Source organism: Hemibagrus wyckioides, linkage group LG19 (genome assembly GCF_019097595.1).
Source record: "Hemibagrus wyckioides isolate EC202008001 linkage group LG19, SWU_Hwy_1.0, whole genome shotgun sequence".
In the NCBI taxonomy this organism is placed as follows: domain Eukaryota; kingdom Metazoa; phylum Chordata; class Actinopteri; order Siluriformes; family Bagridae; genus Hemibagrus; species Hemibagrus wyckioides.
The window spans coordinates 21,582,501-21,602,500 of NC_080728.1; the positions used below are offsets into that span (position 1 = coordinate 21,582,501).

The following is a 20,000-nucleotide window of genomic DNA, read 5'->3' on the forward strand; positions in this document are numbered from 1 at the left end:
TAGGATCTTCTGCTGTGTGTGTGTGTGTGTGTGTGTGTGTGTGTGTAGCAGTGCTCTATAGGATCTTCTGCTTTGTGTGTGTGTGTAGCAGTGCTCTATAGGATCTTCTGCTTTGTGTGTGTGTGTGTAGCAGTGCTCTATAGGATCTTCTGCTGTGTGTGTGTGTGTGTGTAGTAGTGCTCTATAGGATCTTCTGCTTTGTGTGTGTGTGTGTGTGTAGCAGTGCTCTATAGGATCTTCTGCTTTGTGTGTGTGTGTGTGTGGCAGTGCTCTATAGGATCTTCTGCTGTGTGTGTGTGTGTGTGTGGCAGTGCTCTATAGGATCTTCTGCTTTGTGTGTGTGTGTGTGGCAGTGCTCTATAGGATCTTCTGCTTTGTGTGTGTGTGTGGCAGTGCTCTATAGGATCTTCTGCTTTGTGTGTGTGTAGTAGTGGTCTATAGGATCTTCTGCTGTGTGTGTGTGTGTGTAGTAGTGCTCTATAGGATCTTCTGCTTTGTGTGTGTGTGTAGTAGTGCTCTATAGGATCTTCTGCTTTGTGTGTGTGTGTGTGTGTGTGTGTGGCAGTGCTCTATAGGATCTTCTGCTGTGTGTGTGTGTGTAGTAGTGCTCTATAGGATCTTCTGCTTTGTGTGTGTGTGTGTGTGTGTGTGTAGCAGTGCTCTATAGGATCTTCTGCTTTGTGTGTGTGTGTGTGGCAGTGCTCTATAGGATCTTCTGCTGTGTGTGTGTGTGTGGCAGTGCTCTATAGGATCTGCTGTGTGTGTGTGTAGCAGTGCTCTATAGGATCTTCTGCTGTGTGTGTGTGTGTGTAGCAGTGCTCTATAGGATCTTGCGCTGTGTGTGTGTAGCAGTGCTCTATAGGATCTTGCGCTGTGTGTGTGTGTAGTAGTGCTCTATAGGATCTTGCGCTGTGTGTGTGTGTAGCAGTGCTCTATAGGATCTTGCGCTGTGTGTGTGTGTGTGTGTAGCAGTCCTCTATAGGATCTTCTGCTGTGTGTATTGTGTGTGTGTGTGTGGGGCAGTGCTCTATAGGATCTTCTGCTGTGTGTATTGTGTGTGTGTGGCAGTGCTCTATAGGATCTTCTGCTGTGTGTATTGTGTGTGTGTGTAGCAGTGCTCTATAGGATCTTGCGCTGTGTGTGTGTGTGTGTGTAGCAGTCCTCTATAGGATCTTCTGCTGTGTGTATTGTGTGTGTGTGTGTGGGGCAGTGCTCTATAGGATCTTCTGCTGTGTGTATTGTGTGTGTGTGGCAGTGCTCTATAGGATCTTCTGCTGTGTGTATTGTGTGTGTGTGTGGCAGTGCTCTATAGGATCTTCTGCTGTGTGTGTGTGTAGCAGTGCTCTATAGGATCTTCTGCTGTGTGTGTGTGTGTGTAGTAGTGCTCTATAGGATCTTCTGCTGTGTGTGTGTGTGTGTGTAGTAGTGCTCTATAGGATCTTCTGCTGTGTGTATTGTGTGTGTGTGTAGTAGTGCTCTATAGGATCTTCTGCTGTGTGTGTGTGTAGCAGTGCTCTATAGGATCTTCTGCTGTGTGTGTGTGTGTGTAGCAGTGCTCTATAGGATCTTCTGCTGTGTGTGTGTGTGTGTAGTAGTGCTCTATAGGATCTTCTGCTGTGTGTATTGTGTGTGTGTGTAGCAGTGCTCTATAGGATCTTCTGCTGTGTGTGTGTGTGTGTGTAGCAGTGCTCTATAGGATCTTCTGCTGTGTGTGTGTGTGTGTAGCAGTGCTCTATAGGATCTTCTGCTGTGTGTGTGTGTGTGTAGCAGTGCTCTATAGGATCTTCTGCTGTGTGTGTGTGTGTGTGTAGCAGTGCTCTATAGGATCTTCTGCTGTGTGTGTGTGTGTGTAGCAGTGCTCTATAGGATCTTCTGCTGTGTGTATAGTGTGTGTAGTGTATAGCAGTGCTCTATAGGATCTTCTGCTGTGTGTATTGTGTGTGTGTGTGTGTGTGTGGCAGTGCTCTATAGGATCTTCTTCTGTGTGTATTGTGTGTGTAGTAGTGCTCTATAGGATCTTCTGCTGTGTGTGTGTGTGTAGCAGTGCTCTATAGGATCTTCTGCTGTGTGTGTGTGTGTGTGTAGTGCTCTATAGGATCTTCTGCTGTGTGTGTGTGTGTAGCAGTGCTCTATAGGATCTTCTGCTGTGTGTGTGTGTAGCAGTGCTCTATAGGATCTTCTGCTGTGTGTGTAGCAGTGCTCTATAGGATCTTCTGCTGTGTGTGTGTGTGTGTGTAGTGCTCTATAGGATCTTCTGGTGTGTGTGTGTGTAGCGGTGCTCTATAGGATCTTCTGCTGTGTGTGTGTGTGTGTGTAGTAGTGCTCTATAGGATATAGTGTGTGTCAGTGGCCTGTAATCTCATCAGCTCTGTGTGTGTGTGTGTGTGTGTAATCTCATCAGCTCTGTGTGTGTGTGTGTGTGTGTGTAATCTCATCAGCTTTGTGTGTGTGTGTAATCTCATCAGCTCTGTGTGTGTGTGTAATCTCATCAGCTTTGTGTGTGTGTGTAATCTCATCAGCTCTGTCTGTGTGTGTGTGTGTGTGTAATCTCATCAGCTTTGTGTGTGTGTGTGTGTAATCTCATCAGCTCTGTGTGTGTGTGTGTGTAATCTCATCAGCTTTGTGTGTGTGTGTGTGTAATCTCATCAGCTCTGTGTGTGTGTGTGTGTAATCTCATCAGCTTTGTGTGTGTGTAATCTCATCAGCTTTGTGTGTGTGTGTGTGTAATCTCATCAGCTTTGTGTGTGTGTGTAATCTCATCAGCTCTGTGTGTGTGTGTGTGTGTAATCTCATCAGTTTTGTGTGTGTGTGTAATCTCATCAGCTTTGTGTGTGTGTGTGTAATCTCATCAGCTTTGTGTGTGTGTGTGTAATCTCATCAGCTCTGTGTGTGTGTGTAATCTCATCAGTTTTGTGTGTGTGTAATCTCATCAGCTTTGTGTGTGTGTGTGTGTAATCTCATCAGCTTTGTGTGTGTGTGTGTGTGTAATCTCATCAGCTTTGTGTGTGTGTGTGTGTGTAATCTCATCAGCTTTGTGTGTGTGTGTGTGTAATCTCATCAGCTCTGTGTGTGTGTGTAATCTCATCAGCTTTGTGTGTGTGTGTGTGTGTAATCTCATCAGCTCTGTGTGTGTGTGTGTGTAATCTCATCAGCTTTGTGTGTGTGTGTAATCTCATCAGCTTTGTGTGTGTGTGTGTGTGTGTGTGTGTGTAATCTCATCAGCTCTGTGTGTGTGTGTGTGTAATCTCATCAGTTTTGTGTGTGTGTGTGTAATCTCATCAGCTTTGTGTGTGTGTGTGTAATCTCATCAGCTCTGTGTGTGTGTGTAATCTCATCAGCTCTGTGTGTGTGTGTGTAATCTCATCAGCTCTGTGTGTGTGTAATCTCATCAGCTCTGTGTGTGTGTGTGTAATCTCATCAGCTTTGTGTGTGTGTGTAATCTCATCAGCTCTGTGTGTGTGTAATCTCATCAGTTTTGTGTGTGTGTAATCTCATCAGCTCTGTGTGTGTGTGTGTGTGTGTAATCTCATCAGCTTTGTTTGTGTGTGTAATCTCATCAGCTTTGTGTGTGTGTGTGTGTAATCTCATCAGCTTTGTGTGTGTGTGTGTGTAATCTCATCAGCTTTGTGTGTGTGTGTGTAATCTCATCAGCTTTGTGTGTGTGTGTGTGTAATCTCATCAGCTTTGTGTGTGTGTGTAATCTCATCAGCTTTGTGTGTGTGTGTGTGTAATCTCATCAGCTTTGTGTGTGTGTGTGTGTAATCTCATCAGCTTTGTGTGTGTGTGTGTGTAATCTCATCAGCTTTGTGTGTGTGTGTGTGTAATCTCATCAGCTTTGTGTGTGTGTGTGTGTGTAATCTCATCAGCTTTGTGTGTGTGTGTAATCTCATCAGCTTTGTGTGTGTGTGTGTAATCTCATCAGCTCTGTGTGTGTGTGTGTAATCTCATCAGCTTTGTGTGTGTGTGTAATCTCATCAGCTTTGTGTGTGTGTGTGTAATCTCATCAGCTTTGTGTGTGTGTGTAATCTCATCAGCTTTGTGTGTGTGTGTAATCTCATCAGCTTTGTGTGTGTGTGTAATCTCATCAGCTTTGTGTGTGTGTGTGTGTAATCTCATCAGCTTTGTGTGTGTGTGTGTAATCTCATCAGCTTTGTGTGTGTGTGTAATCTCATCAGCTTTGTGTGTGTGTGTGTGTGTGTGTAATCTCATCAGCTTTGTGTGTGTGTGTAATCTCATCAGCTTTGTGTGTGTGTGTGTAATCTCATCAGCTTTGTGTGTGTGTGTGTAATCTCATCAGCTCTGTGTGTGTGTGTGTGTAATCTCATCAGCTTTGTGTGTGTGTAATCTCATCAGCTTTGTGTGTGTGTGTGTAATCTCATCAGCTTTGTGTGTGTGTGTGTAATCTCATCAGCTTTGTGTGTGTGTGTGTAATCTCATCAGCTTTGTGTGTGTGTGTAATCTCATCAGCTTTGTGTGTGTGTGTGTAATCTCATCAGCTTTGTGTGTGTGTGTGTGTAATCTCATCAGCTTTGTGTGTGTGTGTAATCTCATCAGCTTTGTGTGTGTGTGTGTGTGTGCAATCTCATCAGCTTTGTGTGTGTGTGCAATCTCATCAGCTTTGTGTGTGTGTGTAATCTCATCAGCTTTGTGTGTGTGTGTAATCTCATCAGCTTTGTGTGTGTGTGTGTGTAATCTCATCAGCTTTGTGTGTGTGTGTGTGTGCAATCTCATCAGCTTTGTGTGTGTGTGTAATCTCATCAGCTCTGTGTGTGTGTGTGTAATCTCATCAGCTTTGTGTGTGTGTGTGTAATCTCATCAGCTTTGTGTGTGTGTGTGTAATCTCATCAGCTTTGTGTGTGTGTGTGTAATCTCATCAGCTTTGTGTGTGTGTGTAATCTCATCAGCTGTTGTGTGTATTGTGTGTGTGTGTGTCAGTGGGCTGTATTCTCATCAGTGTGTGTGTGTAATCTCCTCAGCTGTGTGTAGTGTCTGTGTGTGTAATCTCCTCAACTGTGTAGTGTGTTTGTGTGTGTAATCTCCTCAGCTGTGTGTAGTGTGTGTGTGTGTGTGTGTGTGTAATCTCCTCAGCTGTGTGTAGTGTGTGTGTGTGTGTGTGTGTGTAATCTCCTCAGCTGTGTGTAGTGTGTGTGTGTGTAATCTCCTCAGCTGTGTAGTGTGTTTGTGTGTGTAATCTCCTCAGCTGTGTGTAGTGTGTGTGTGTGTAGTGTATAGTGTGTGTAATCTCCTCAGCTGTGTGTAGTGTGTGTGTGTGTGTAGTGTATAGTGTGTGTGTGATCTCCTCAGCTGTGTGTAGTGTGTGTGTGTAGTGTATAGTGTGTGTGTGATCTCCTCAGCTGTGTGTAGTGTGTGTGTGTGTAGTGTATAGTGTGTGTAATCTCCTCAGCTGTGTGTAGTGTGTGTGTGTAGTGTCTGTGTGTGTAATCTCCTCAGCTGTGTGTAGTGTGTGTGTGTGTAATCTCCTCAGCTGTGTGTAGTGTGTGTGTGTGTGTGTGTGTGTAATCTCCTCAGCTGTGTGTAGTGTGTGTGTGTGTAATCTCCTCAGCTGTGTAGTGTGTGTGTGTGTGTAATCTCCTCAGCTGTGTAGTGTGTTTGTGTGTGTAATCTCCTCAGCTGTGTGTAGTGTGTGTGTGTAGTGTATAGTGTGTGTAATCTCCTCAGCTGTGTGTGTGTGTGTGTAGTGTATAGTGTGTGTAATCTCCTCAGCTGTGTGTTGTGTGTGTGTGTAGTGTATAGTGTGTGTAATCTCCTCAGCTGTGTGTAGTGTGTGTGTGTGTGTAGTGTCTGTGTGTGTAATCTCCTCAGCTGTGTGTAGTGTGTGTGTGTGTAATCTCCTCAGCTGTGTAGTGTGTTTGTGTGTGTAATCTCCTCAGCTGTGTGTAGTGTGTGTGTGTGTAATCTCCTCAGCTGTGTAGTGTGTTTGTGTAGTGTATAGTGTGTGTAATCTCCTCAGCTGTGTGTGTGTGTGTGTGTAGTGTATAGTGTGTGTAATCTCCTCAGCTGTGTGTAGTGTGTGTGTGTAGTGTATAGTGTGTGTAATCTCCTCAGCTGTGTGTAGTGTGTGTGTGTGTGTGTGTAGTGTATAGTGTGTGTAATCTCCTCAGCTGTGTGTAGTGTGTGTGTGTGTGTAGTTTATAGTGTGTGTAATCTCCTCAGCTGTGTGTATGTCTAGAAATGGTAATGAGGGGGGTGTGTGCGCATGCAGATGTACAGGAATGTAAAGAATGCATCACTCTCTTAGATGAACGTGTAGGTGCCTGGGCTTCAGACTGTCTCCTACATGCGCACACACACACACACACACACAGAGTGTACACAGCGTACACACACACTGGGGAATAGGTTTGGTGTGTGTGTGTGTTAGTGAGTGCTGGGTTCTATCAGGGCAGTATTTTTGTCCTGTGTGCTGCAGTGGAGTTACACTCAGTTTTATTTATTTATTAAACACTGAAATGACGTTAAAACTAGAGCTGCAGCTATCGATTATTTTAGTAATCCAGTATTCTACAGATTATTCCATCGATTAATCCAGTAATCGGATAGGAAGTACTTTTTCTTTATTAAAGAGGAATGCTAAATATGCAAGAGAACATAAGACAGGTCTCTTAAAATGAACAACTAAATTGTTTCCTATTTAGAAAAATGAAAATAAAACCTAAACACATTTAGTGCATTGAACTGACATTCCAAATACAAATATATAAATAAAAAGACTTAATTACTTCAAAGAAGGTAAAAATAGTACAACCTAAAGCAAAATAATAATAATAATAATAATAATACCTCAACATTGCATTTATGTTGTGCAGCTTAATTTTGAGGTTTCAGTCTAACTACAGCTCAAGCAGGACATAAGCCTTTACTGTCCTCCTGGAAGACTTCATGGTTTTTGTAAGAGGCAAAAGTTAGTGGACAGGAAGGAAAACTTGGAACAAGAGTCCATACACATCAAATCTCTTAACACATTTTACTGTAACATGAAATTAGAGTTATTTGGAGAATAAACCCGCTTAAATGTCTCTCTACATACTTGTGTGTGTGTGTGTGTGAGACAGAGAGTGTGAGGCTATCAAAATGAATGACGCTTAGGCTTTTACAAAACTTAGGGACATCATAACTAGCCACTATACAGATTTACGGTCTTAAATAGTCACTACATGTAGCCAACAATCCACAGACATTTATCCAGGCTTTAATTTCAGCTAGCAATCATGTTGATTTAAGCTAAATGTGAACGTTCATATTGATTTAAGCTAAGTGTGAAGCTTGTGTTGACTCTGTGGACTTAAAGCGGGGACTGTGTGTGAATGGGATATTAACACGGTGAAGTTAGCCTGATATTCGGACATTAGACAGACATTCGGAAGCGGTATTTTAGGGACCGTCCACAAATTTCTGTACGACTGAAATGTGGTACTTGTTCCTTACCTGGCACCGTGCCCCAGTTATTCTAATTTCTTCTTCAATATACATTACCATGCGTCATTGCATACAGCTTTCGTTAATTTATTAATAATAGTTTAATTAATAGGTAGCATTAATTATGCATCATGTGAATTAATTTGTAATTATTTATTTATTTTTTAATTTAAAAAATCACTTCCTTCATGTGACCATTTTGCCTCGATAGTTTTTTGTATTTGAGTTACTCGAGGAATCGTTTCAGCCCTAGTTAAAACACAGAATTCTCAACTCTGAGTTATTCATTAACTTTATTTATTTGTTTGTTTGTTCATCAGCAGAGTTTTGTGTGTTTATTAATTTAGCAGCAGAAATGTGTGGAGTGAATCCAGCTGAAGTTCTGACAGAAATGCAGACGATCCAGCCGTTCATTTAAATATGCAAATGATATGCAAATGTCCTCATAATCCTCGAGTGAATATTCATGTTCTCTTATGAATATATGATGATTTGATGCATTATGATGGTGGACTTAGTTTATTTCTTTCTTTTTAAATAATTTTTACAAATAATTTTAAGTATATTTACAATTAAATAGTAACTAATTTATTAATTAGTTAATATACAATTTTTTTGAGTTTTAAAACATTTAATTTTAACACGTTGCCAGATGTTAAAAATTAAACACAGTTATATAATGATAAAATTCTAAATTGTTTTAAATTAATTTTTTTTTTTTTACTACATCAGTAAATTTTATTTTATAATTAAATTCTCACTCGTTTGGTTTAATAATCACTTAATTGTAGTAAATTGTTTGTTTATTTCTGTTTTAAAGAAAGGTAATATTGTTTTATTGCTTTAAACTTGGCTCAGAATTATAAAACCGGTTAAAAACAAAACAAAATGCTGACCTTTGAACTATCTTGTCAAAAAACAAACAAACCAATAAATAAATAATTCAATGAGTTAATGAATATATATTTGATTGAATGAATATATATGTAATGTATATAATGAATAAATATTTAAGTTAATTCCTGAAACTATTCAGATGAATAAATAAATAAATTCAGATAAATATCTTCAGATAAATAAACAAAAATATACTGTGACTAAATTATTTTGATTTTCATTTTTCTATAATTCTATTTTAATTCATTAAATATTATATGTATAGATAAAAGTTTGAGATGTTTATAGTAAATGTTTAGATAATTATGGATGAGTTTTTGGAATAATAAAATGAACCTTTATTATTTTATTATAATATAACTCTTGCTGTTTAAGGCGTTGTGTGTGTGTGTGTGTGTGTGTGTGTTATATAATATAATGTTATATAATGGTCCATGTGTGAGGAGAACACTTGCCTTTTTTTGGCTCTGTGTTCAGGCAGGAGTCAGGAAAGAATTCTGTGTGTGTGTGTGTGTGTGTGTGTGTGTGTGTGTGTGTGAGCTCAAGGTCTTCTCTGCAGGTGTGATGATGTATCTATATTGTCCAGACCTGATGACCTTTTTGTACGTCACTCGTAAAGAAAAATAAAAGAAATCGCTTCCCAAACTGGGAATTCTGACTCTTGGAAATTGGGGAATGTTTTCTCTCTCCATCAGTCTGAAGGGAACACCACAGTACTGCGCTTCCTCCCTCAGAGCTCATCCAACAGCAGGAAAACATATAGCACATGAACTGACTGACACACACACACACACACACCTCATACAACCACCACACACACGCACACACACACCTCATACAACCACCACACACACACACACACACCCCTCATACAACCACCACACACACACACACACACCCCTCATACAACCACCACACACACACACACACACACCTCATACAACCACCACACACACACACACACACCCCTCATACAACCACCACACACACACACACACACACACACACACACACACACACCCCTCATACAACCACCACACACACACACACACTCCTCATACAACCACCACACACACACCTCATACAACCACCCCAAACTCTCACACACATCATACACATACCCCACACCATACACACCCCCCAAACTCTCACACACACCCTACACACACCCCAAACTCTCACACCCCAAACTCTCACACGCATCATATATACACACCCCAAACTCTCACACACACCCTACACACACCCCAAACTCTCACACACATCATACACACACACCCCAAACTCTCACACACATCATACACACACACCCCAAACTCACACACACATCATACACACACCCCAAACTCTCACACACCATACACACACACTTCAAACTCACACACACACACCATACACACACCCTAAACTCTCACATGCATCATACATACACACTCTAAACTCTCACACACCCCAAACTTTCACACACACCATACACACACACCTCAAACTCATACACACACAGCATACACACACACACCTCAAACTCATACACACACAGCATACACACACACACCTCAAACTCATACACACACAGCATACACACACACACCTCAAACTCACACACACACACCCACACCATACACACACCCCCCAAACTCATACACGCACACACCATACACACACACACCATACACACACCCCAAACTCTCACACACCATACACACACACTCTAAACTCTCACACGCATCATACATACACACTCTAAACTTTCACACACACCATACACACACACACCTCAAACTCACACATACACACCATACACACACACCCCAAACTCACGCACACACCATACACACACACACAGCATACACATACACACCCCAAACACTCAAACACAGCATACACAAACACACACACACAGAGGCACAGTAAAGCATACAACATTAACAAACTGACTCCCTGGAAGCCCCGCCCCCTTGACCATGCCTCCATATGACTTGACTTTTCTGATATCTTTCTTTTAACAGCTCGTTAATTTGCAGTTTGATTCCTAACCCCATCTCTCTCTCTCTCTCTCTCTCTCTCTCACTCACACACACACACACACACACACACACACTCACTCACACACTCACTCACACCAAGCAGCAGTTACACTGTCTGTTGTAGTGGGATTAGTTTCTTCAGCTGGCACCCCAGACACACACACACACACACACACACACACACACGCCTGTCTCTGACTCATACATACCTGCGTAATGATCCTCATTGTGTGTATTGTGTGTTGTTTGTCTTGTGTAAAGTGTGTACAATATGGCTGAGGTGTGTTTCCTGTATTTAATCACCTGACTGAACACACACACACACACACCCCATACACATACCTCATACAACCACCACACACACACACACACACACTTTATACACTTCTTTCTGTTTGACTGAAACTGGAGACTCCTTCCACACGCTACATAAACACCTCCCTGATCTCCACCTACACATTCGTGTGAGCTGGAAGTTGCTGTGGAAATGATTAGTGTAGCGGTGCAGCTGCAGGATTTTACAGGAAGTGAGTGACGGCTCCTCCGTCTTCCAGCGTGATGTCATCACCTGCGCTTCAGCACTAAGTGCTGGCTGAGTGACGCGCTAATATTAGAAACTAGCCGAGCGTGCGGCGTGTAATTGGCATGTTGCTCCTGAAAGGTGTGTGTGTGTGTGTGTGTGTGTCTTTAAACTAACCTGTAATCAGGAAACTGCTCCCTTTCTGTTTTTTCTTACACAGTCACTTGTTCTTTTTATTTCATTTTCATATCAAAAGACGACTGATTTTTTATCATATATTTTATTATATATTTTTAAATATCACTCCTTACAGCTTCACACAAACACATGAAGTTACTGATGGATGGATTGGAGAATGGATGATTGTAATAAAAGTTCAGGCTGGTGGATGGATAAAGGGATAGACAATAGACTGTTTTCTTCACCTCCTCATTGTGTTCCTCACTCTGTTCCTCACCTCCTCATTGTGTTCCTCACTCTGTTCCTCACCTCCTCATTGTGTTCCTCACTCTGTTCCTCACCTCCTCATTGTGTTCCTCACTCTGTTCCTCACAGTGTTCCTCACACAGTCTCCTGCTTATCCCTGATCATCAGATAATGTGGTTGATGAAGTGGATGATGATGTGTGAAGCTCTGAGATGTTTGCAGGATGAACTCACAGCAGTGTGTTTACATTCTCCCTCAGTTGTGTACACACTTGCTCCACACTCTATATGGCTCACGCTCCTCTGTGCATGAGGCTTACACCAGGGCCGTGAACCCCCCCCCCCCCCCCAATGGTACATCCTGGACCTGAAATGAACTTCACTGTTTTTTAAAAGATAGAAATTTCACACCTCTGTCTGGAATCCAGCAGAAGACAGTTAGTGAGTAATGAGAAGATCTGAGTGGATGAAGAGTGCTCTGCTTTGCTCAGCACCTGATCTCCTTGATGTGTTGCTCAGTGTTATTCTCTCTGTGTAGAAGTTCTTGCCATGTTCCTCACCTCCTCACATGTTCCTCGCCATGTTAGTCATGGTTAATCCCTCATGTCCTTCACCCTTGTCCTCATGTCCCTTACCTCCTCATGTCTCTGATCTCATGTCCCTTACCTTTTCTTACCATGCTCCTCACCTCCTCCTCCTCCTCATATTCCTCACTTCTTCATGTTCCTCACCACCTGCTCCTCCTCCCCTCCTCCTTCTCATCATGTCCCTCACCTCTTCCTCCTCATGTTCCTCACCTCCTGCTTCTCTTCATGTCCTTCACCCTTCTCATCATGTCCCTTCCCTCCTCATGTCTCTGATCTTCTAATGTCCCTTACCTTTTCTTACCATGTTCCTCACCTCCTCCTCCTCCTCATATTCCTCACTTCTTCCTCATGTTCCTCACCTCTTCCTCCTCATATTCCTCACCTCTTCCTCCTCCTCCTCATATTCCTCACTTCTTCCTCATGTTCCTCACCTCTTCCTCCTCCTCCTCATATTCCTCACTTCTTTCTCATGGTCCTCACCTCCTGCTCCTCCTCCTCCTCTCCTCCTACTCCTCATGTCCCTTACCTCTTCCTCCTCATGTTCCTCACCCTCCTCATGATGTCCCTTACCTCCTCCTCATGTCCCTCACCTCCTCACCATATTCCTCTGTGTGTTCATCTCTGGGTTCTTGCTATGCTTCTTCAGGTTCCTTCCCATGTTCCTTGCTGTATCTCCTCACCATGTGTTCCTTGCAGTGTTCTTTGCTTGTAAATGGATTTGATCTGGATTGAGGGTTTTGGATCTTCACACTGAAGCATGGTGGCAGCATCATGTCCATTTTTCCTCTTGTCCTCTTGGTTGCTCCTCATGACAATGTTTTTGGGAATAAGTTGTCCTCCAGACAATGTTCTGATTGTTCTCTGATCTGTCAGGGTTCTGAGATCTTCTGAGACGTTAATGTGTCTGGAGGAACAGAGTGAGGAGGTGATGAAGGCAGGGTGTGGATACTTACACACACACACACACACACACACACAGGAGAACCTTCTCCTTCACTCTGTTTATATGACAGCTCCTCTGAGTGCTGGAGGAACATTGAGCAGAAAAATCTCAAACATCTCAACAAGCTGCAGCTGTGTGACACACACACAAGCTTGTGTCTAAGCAGGTCATGACTCTCAGATATCCTCAGAACCTACTCAGAGATTTATAAACATCATGGCTGCCGCATGTCAGTCAGATTAAAGGAGGCGGAGCCTAAATTAGTCAGCCTCTGTAACTCTACAAGTGCTCGATGGAATCAAACAGAACTTCATCAGGACCTACAGGACTGGGTTATGAGGTCAGAGTGGGGGTGTGGCCATCAATAGTAGACTGACTTTTGCAATCTTGTTGGTTTGCATGAAGCAATGAGATTTCAGTGGTCATTTGAGAGCGTTAATGTTAAAGTAAATGGTTAAAGGAAGTGGACGTGAGAGGGTCCGAGTCAGGAGCCGCTGCAGGAAAAGTGCTTGGACCCCGCACATCGCTGCTTACAGCTTTTTTCATTAGATTTCATTTTCACTTCATCTCTCTCTCTCTCTCTCTCTCTCTCTCTCTCTCTCTCTTTCTCTCTCTCTTTCTCTCTCTCTCACTCGTCCCCCTGTTGTGCCCTTTTTCTTTTTCCATGGGAATCCCACGTCCGTATATGGTCATCAGCGGAGACTTCTGCATTCTCTCTCTCTCTCATCCTATTCTCTGTCTCACACACACACACACACACAGCGTGAAGGAATTCCTTTTGTGGTAGTAGTGGTGCTCTCCCCCTGACGTTGGGCCGGTCGTCGTTGTTGGAGGGGGGGTTGGGGGCGGTGCTTAGGGAGCTTCACACACTTACTTATCTGGGAATTTTCTCTCTGGAATGCTCCTGTTAGCCTGCTAGTGCCTCTCTAGGTGGCCTATACAGAGCAGAAGAAGAGAGGGATCGGGTCATAGCCCCACACACACACACACACACACTCCTCTTCCTTTATAAGGAAGTGTGCACTTTATCAGAAGTCCTGCAGTCTGGCTGTAGACTCTGCTGAATCACCACAGAGCCGGCCTCCAGTTCCCTAACACACACCAGTGCTTTATTCCTCTTACACCACACCTATCTCTCCATCATACACTCCTTTATCTTACACTCCTTCACTTAGCAGTATTTAACCGTTTATTGTTACGTAACAGGAAAGTTCCTGCTCTGTTACATTACAGCTCAGTGTCTTACTGAGAAACCACAAAGAGAGAAGTACAAACTCCTCTGTCCAGCCCCCCCTCACTGTTTCTCTCTCTCTCTCTCACACACACACACACACACACACTCTCTCTCTGTCCGTTTCTGCCTGTTTCTGTTCGTCTGTGTCTGCCCCCCCACCCACTCTCTCTCTGTCTGTCTGTCTGTGTCTGCCTCCCCCGCTCTGTCTGTCGCCCACACAGACAGAGAGAGTGGAGTGCAGACAGATAGAGAGAGAGGCGTGCAGACAGACAGACAGATGTGTGTATTCTCTCTTGTGTGTATGGGAGCGGTTTGCTGCCTAGAATTCTTGACATACATGATGAAAAATTCTAGTAAACGAACTGTGTGTGTGTGACCATGCTGGACTTGCTCTATATCTATCTGATTTTATGAGAGAGAGAGAGAGATTAAAATGCTTGGTTTCTCTTCCTCTATCTAATTAATATTCAGATTAATTGATGTTGGACCTGAGTGCTTTTGGAGTCTGATGGAGTACTGAGTGATGACTGGACAATGAGTCTCTCTGTTTGTCTACATCTCTGTCTGTCTCCTTTTTCTCTCTCTGTCTGTCTGTCTTTACCTGCTGTATGTATAAAGTTTAGAATGTGTGTAAGATGATGTATAATAATAATGATTGTCACTCAGTAGCACGCTCTAGTGGTGCAGAATGTCATTACACACACACACACACACACACACACACACACACACACACACACACAGACTGTATGAAGTGACAGTGTGGTATTCATAATAATGCTGTGTTGTTGACCTGAGAGTCCAGCCGTGTGTGTGTGTGTGTGTGTTATTTCAGCTGTGAGTTGATCTATATTTGTACCGGTGCTTTGTGAGCTAAAAGTGTACACACTCAGGAATCACAGCATAATACACATTAGTGTGTGTGTGTGTGTGTGTGTGTGTGTGTGCATCTAAAATTAGTGTGTCAGCAGTGCAATCAGATTTTCTGTCTGTCTCTCTGTTTATCTAACTGTCACCTGACTCTCTCTCTCTCTCTCTCTCTGATGTCTGTCTGTCTGGCTGTCCCTTTGTGTGTGTGTGTGTGTGTGTGTGTGTGTGTGTGGGAGGTTGAGCTGCTGCTTCTGCGTATTCATGTGATTTTCAGACGTGTCTATTTTTAGTAATCTTTGTAGCAGCAGCACTTATAGAGAAAAAACACACACACATCCTCCTACTTCTCCTTGTACAGTGTGTGTGTGTGTGTGTGTGTGTGTGAGGTTCATCCTGTACACAGTGCACAATCCTGTACAGAGCTATGTGAACTCCCCACACACTCATCAACTTCTCCACCTGCTACCACACACACACACACACACACAGTCTGTATTCTCATGCACTGCAGCCAAATTTGGGCACTGATTCCAGCCGTGTGTGTGTGTGTGTGTTGTATTTTTTTGTTGGTGCTTTGTCACAGCAACGCCAGACTCTGATATGGGGGGTGTGTGTGTGTGTGTTCTGTCTCAATATTTTGTTATTGTTTATGATTTTTTTCCTTTTATCCATTCCCTTTCTTTTTTTCTCCCAAACTTTTACTTACACACACACACACACACACACACACACCTCTCACAGTGTTGTCACTACTCCTACACTCCCTGTAGGTAGCCTAGGTAGATAATGAGACACACACAGCACCTAATGAAAGCCCTTCAGTGTGTTGATGTGTGTGTGTGTGTTATGTCCAGGCGTGTATAGATGATAACGTGGACATGGTGACGTTCCTGGTGGAACACGGCGCCTGCATCAATCAGCCGGATAACGAGGGATGGATCCCCCTGCATGCTGCTGCGTCCTGTGGATACCTGGACATCGCGGAGTGAGTACACGGGCAGCCTGACACCTCGAGGGGGGCAATACTTTTACACCACCTCCTATATTTGTGTATGTGCCTATGGTCAGACCCTGGGGTGCCAATACTTTTACTCCATGCACTCTCCTCCTCCAGTCTGTTTCAGCCTGTCTGTCTGTCTGTTGCTTCTTGTTTGTCTGCCTTGTAAAATACCTGTCTCACCTAATGCTTGTCTCACTGTCTCATGACCTACCTGTCTGTCTGTCTCATTACTCAATGTATTGTTACATACCCGTCTGTCTGTCTGTCTGTCTGTTTCCTGACCTGTCTGCCACACAGTTTGTTGGAGCCGGTCAGTGTGTGTGTTGGTGGTGTTATTGAGGACAGAATCTGCTTACAGTCTGTCCTAGTTAAATGTCCTTACCGTCCTCCTTACACACACACACACACACACACACACACACACACACACACACACACACACACACAGTGACTTTTACACAATGCATAATAATGACTCCATGATAATTATAATAAGAAATAAAAACCTCTCAGTCTATTTGTCTCTACTTGCACCGTCTGTCTGTTTCTGCCCATCTCTACCTGTCTGTCTCTGTTTCTGCCCATCTCTACCTGTCTGTCTGTTTCTGCCCATCTCTACCTGTCTGTCTGTTTCTGCCCATCTCTACCTGTCTGTCTGTCTCTGTTTCTGCCCATCTCTACCTGTCTGTCTGTCTCTGTTTCTGCCCATCTCTACCTGTCTGTCTGTCTCTGTTTCTGCCCATCTCTACCTGTCTGTCTGTCTCTGTTTCTGCCCATCTCTACCTGTCTGTCTGTCTCTGTTTCTGCCCATCTCTACCTGTCTGTCTGTTTCTGCCCATCTCTACCTGTCTGTCTGTCTCTGTTTCTGCCCATCTCTACCTGTCTGTCTGTCTCTGTTTCTGCCCATCTCTACCTGTCTGTCTGTCTGTTTCTGCCCATCTCTACCTGTCTGTCTGTCTCTGTTTCTGCCCATCTCTACCTGTCTGTCTGTCTCTGTTTCTGCCCATCTCTACCTGTCTGTCTGTCTCTGTTTCTGCCCATCTCTACCTGTCTGTCTGTCTCTGTTTCTGCCCATCTCTACCTGTCTGTCTGTCTCTGTTTCTGCCCATCTCTACCTGTCTGTCTGTCTCTGTTTCTGCCCATCTCTACCTGTCTGTCTGTCTCTGTTTCTGCCCATCTCTACCTGTCTGTCTGTTTCTGCCCATCTCTACCTGTCTGTCTGTGTCTGTTTCTGCCCATCTCTACCTGTCTGTCTGTTTCTGCCCATCTCTACCTGTCTGTCTGTTTCTGCCCATCTCTACCTGTCTGTCTGTCTCTGTTTCTGCCCATCTCTACCTGTCTGTCTGTCTCTGTTTCTGCCCATCTCTACCTGTCTGTCTGTTTCTGCCCATCTCTACCTGTCTGTCTCTGTTTCTGCCCATCTCTACCTGTCTGTCTGTTTCTGCCCATCTCTACCTGTCTGTCTGTCTCTGTTTCTGCCCATCTCTACCTGTCTGTCTGTCTCTGTTTCTGCCCATCTCTACCTGTCTGTCTGTTCAGAATATCCTTAACTTTTTGTGAGTAGTGTAGATATGCTTTTTAGGGACTGAACTCTGTCCCTGACTCCAGTCTACTCTATAATAACATTGTTATTAAAATTGTGTGTGTGTGTGCAGGTATTTGATCAGCGAGGGTGCGAATGTGGGCGTGGTTAACAGTGAGGGAGAGACACCGCTGGACATCGCAGAGGAAGAAGCCATGGAGGAGCTGCTGAAAAATGAAATCAACCGACAAGGTGCTCATTAAATTCATTTACTTTACACTCCACCCATATTAGGACTCATGTTCCAGCCAATAAAAGCTTGTCAGGAGGTCAAGGGGGCGGGGCTTGTGACAACTCACTCACAAAACTGCATTCTGTGCTTTAAAAAAAAAACCTCAAAAATCCACCAAATACAAAATGGAGAAATTAAACAAGAGAGGAGACCATGTGAAGGAAGGAATAAAAATAAAGAAGGGAAGAGTAGTGTTTAAAAAATAAGAAAGTGTTTAAAAAAGAATAGAGGGGAAAATTAATATTTTTAATAATTTAAATTAATTTATATATTTTAATTGTTAATTAAAAATATTTATTTTATTTTGATTTATTGGTTTTGGTTTCAGTTTTTGTTTGTTGCTTTTATTTATTGTCTTCAGTTTCTTTAATTTTTGTTTTGTTTTTTTATTTGTTTGTTTTTAGTTGTCTCTAGATTTATTCTTCATTTGCAAAATAAAAGTCTAAGACACAATGTTCGAGGGTTTTTTCTGTACATGGTGAATTGGATTATTTCTGGGAATTTTTCTCTTTGTGAAGATATTTTTTTTTCTTTTTCTGTTTTTTTCTTCTGAAGGTGTGGATATAGAGGCAGCGAGGAAGGAGGAGGAGCGCATCATGCTACGTGATGCTCGTCAGTGGCTAAATAGTGGGCAAATAAGCGATGTCCGGCACACCAAGTCAGGAGGAACGGCGCTGCACGTGGCTGCTGCTAAAGGCTACACAGAGGTTTTAAAGTGAGGAATAATTTAGGTTTAGATTTATTTATAACAAGTGAATGATGCAGTATGTGATGTGACATGGTGAGCTTTAGGACCCTGAGCATTCTTACACACAGCTGTGGTTATTATTTTAAATGTGTGTGTGTGTTTCAGGCTTTTAATCCAGGCAGGTTATGATGTAAATATTAAAGATTATGACGGCTGGACTCCTCTTCATGCTGCTGCTCACTGGGGGAAGGATGAAGCCTGCAGGATCCTGGTGGAGAACCTGTGTGACATGGACGTCGTTAATAAAGTGGTAATTAATCTCTATTAAACACTGTCTCATCAGGGTCCGGTCAGTGTATGGTCAGTGGGACACAGGGAGTGATCAGATGCTGAATTTATAATGAACAGCTGGATAAACAAATCAGCAGGTGGATAGATGGATGCACGTGTAAATAAACACATGGGTGGGTGGTTGGATAGACGGATGGTTGGATAGATAGTTGAATGGATATGTCGGTAGGTAAATGTATGGAAGGGTGGATGGATCAAGGAAGGATGGATATGTGCAGGATGGATTGAGTAGTTAAATTAATGTATACGTAGATTTTTAAATAAATGTCCTGATGAATTAATAAATAAATTAATGAATGTTATGATATGATGAATAAACTGGATGGATGGATAGATGACCGGACAGATGGATGTGTGAGATGATTGGATGAATATAATATAATTGTGTTCTCATAATAAAATGTTTTAATGTAAATAATTGACAATGTAAATGTAAATAAAATGTAAAATAAATGTAGTGATTTGTGTGTGTTTGTGTGTGTTCAGGGTCAGACGGCGTTCGATGTGGCCGATGAAGATGTTCTGGGATATTTAGAAGAGTTACAAAAGAAACAGAATCTGGTGAGATTTGAGTCTGAATGTTACATCACCATCATACACACCATCATATACATCATACACACTATCATATACATCATACACACCATCATATACATCATACACACCATCATATACATCATACACACTATCATATACATCATACACACCATCATATACATCATACACACTATCATATACATCATACACACCATCATACACACCATCATATACATCATACACACTATCATATACATCATATACATCATACACACCATCATACACACCATCATATACATCATACACACCATCATATACACCATCATATACATCATACACACTATCATATACATCATACACACCATCATATACATCATACACACCATCATATACATCATACACACCATCATACACACCATCATATACATCAAACACACTATCATATACATCATATACATCTTACACACCATCATATACATCATACACACCATCATACACACCATCATATACATCATACACACCATCATACACACCATCATATACATCATACACACCGTCATATACATCATACACACCATCATACACACCATCATACACACCGTCATATACATCATACACACCGTCATACACACCGTCATACACACCATCATACACACCATCATATACATCA

The 20,000-nt window shown here is 42.6% G+C and overlaps 1 protein-coding gene across 10 annotated transcripts in view; it reads left to right on the forward strand.

Annotated features, from left to right (window-relative positions):
• ppp1r12a (protein phosphatase 1, regulatory subunit 12A) overlaps positions 1 to 20,000 on the forward strand; it is an 85,689-nt gene that overhangs the window by 27,854 nt on the left and 37,835 nt on the right. For all 10 annotated transcript variants that reach the window (XM_058417122.1, XM_058417120.1, XM_058417118.1 and 7 more), the window contains exons 2-6: positions 15,795 to 15,925; positions 17,596 to 17,714; positions 18,310 to 18,469; positions 18,608 to 18,752; positions 19,280 to 19,354. In XM_058417122.1, the coding sequence (XP_058273105.1) occupies positions 15,795 to 15,925; positions 17,596 to 17,714; positions 18,310 to 18,469; positions 18,608 to 18,752; positions 19,280 to 19,354 (630 nt within the window). The remainder of the gene's footprint in view (positions 1 to 15,794; positions 15,926 to 17,595; positions 17,715 to 18,309; positions 18,470 to 18,607; positions 18,753 to 19,279; positions 19,355 to 20,000) is intronic.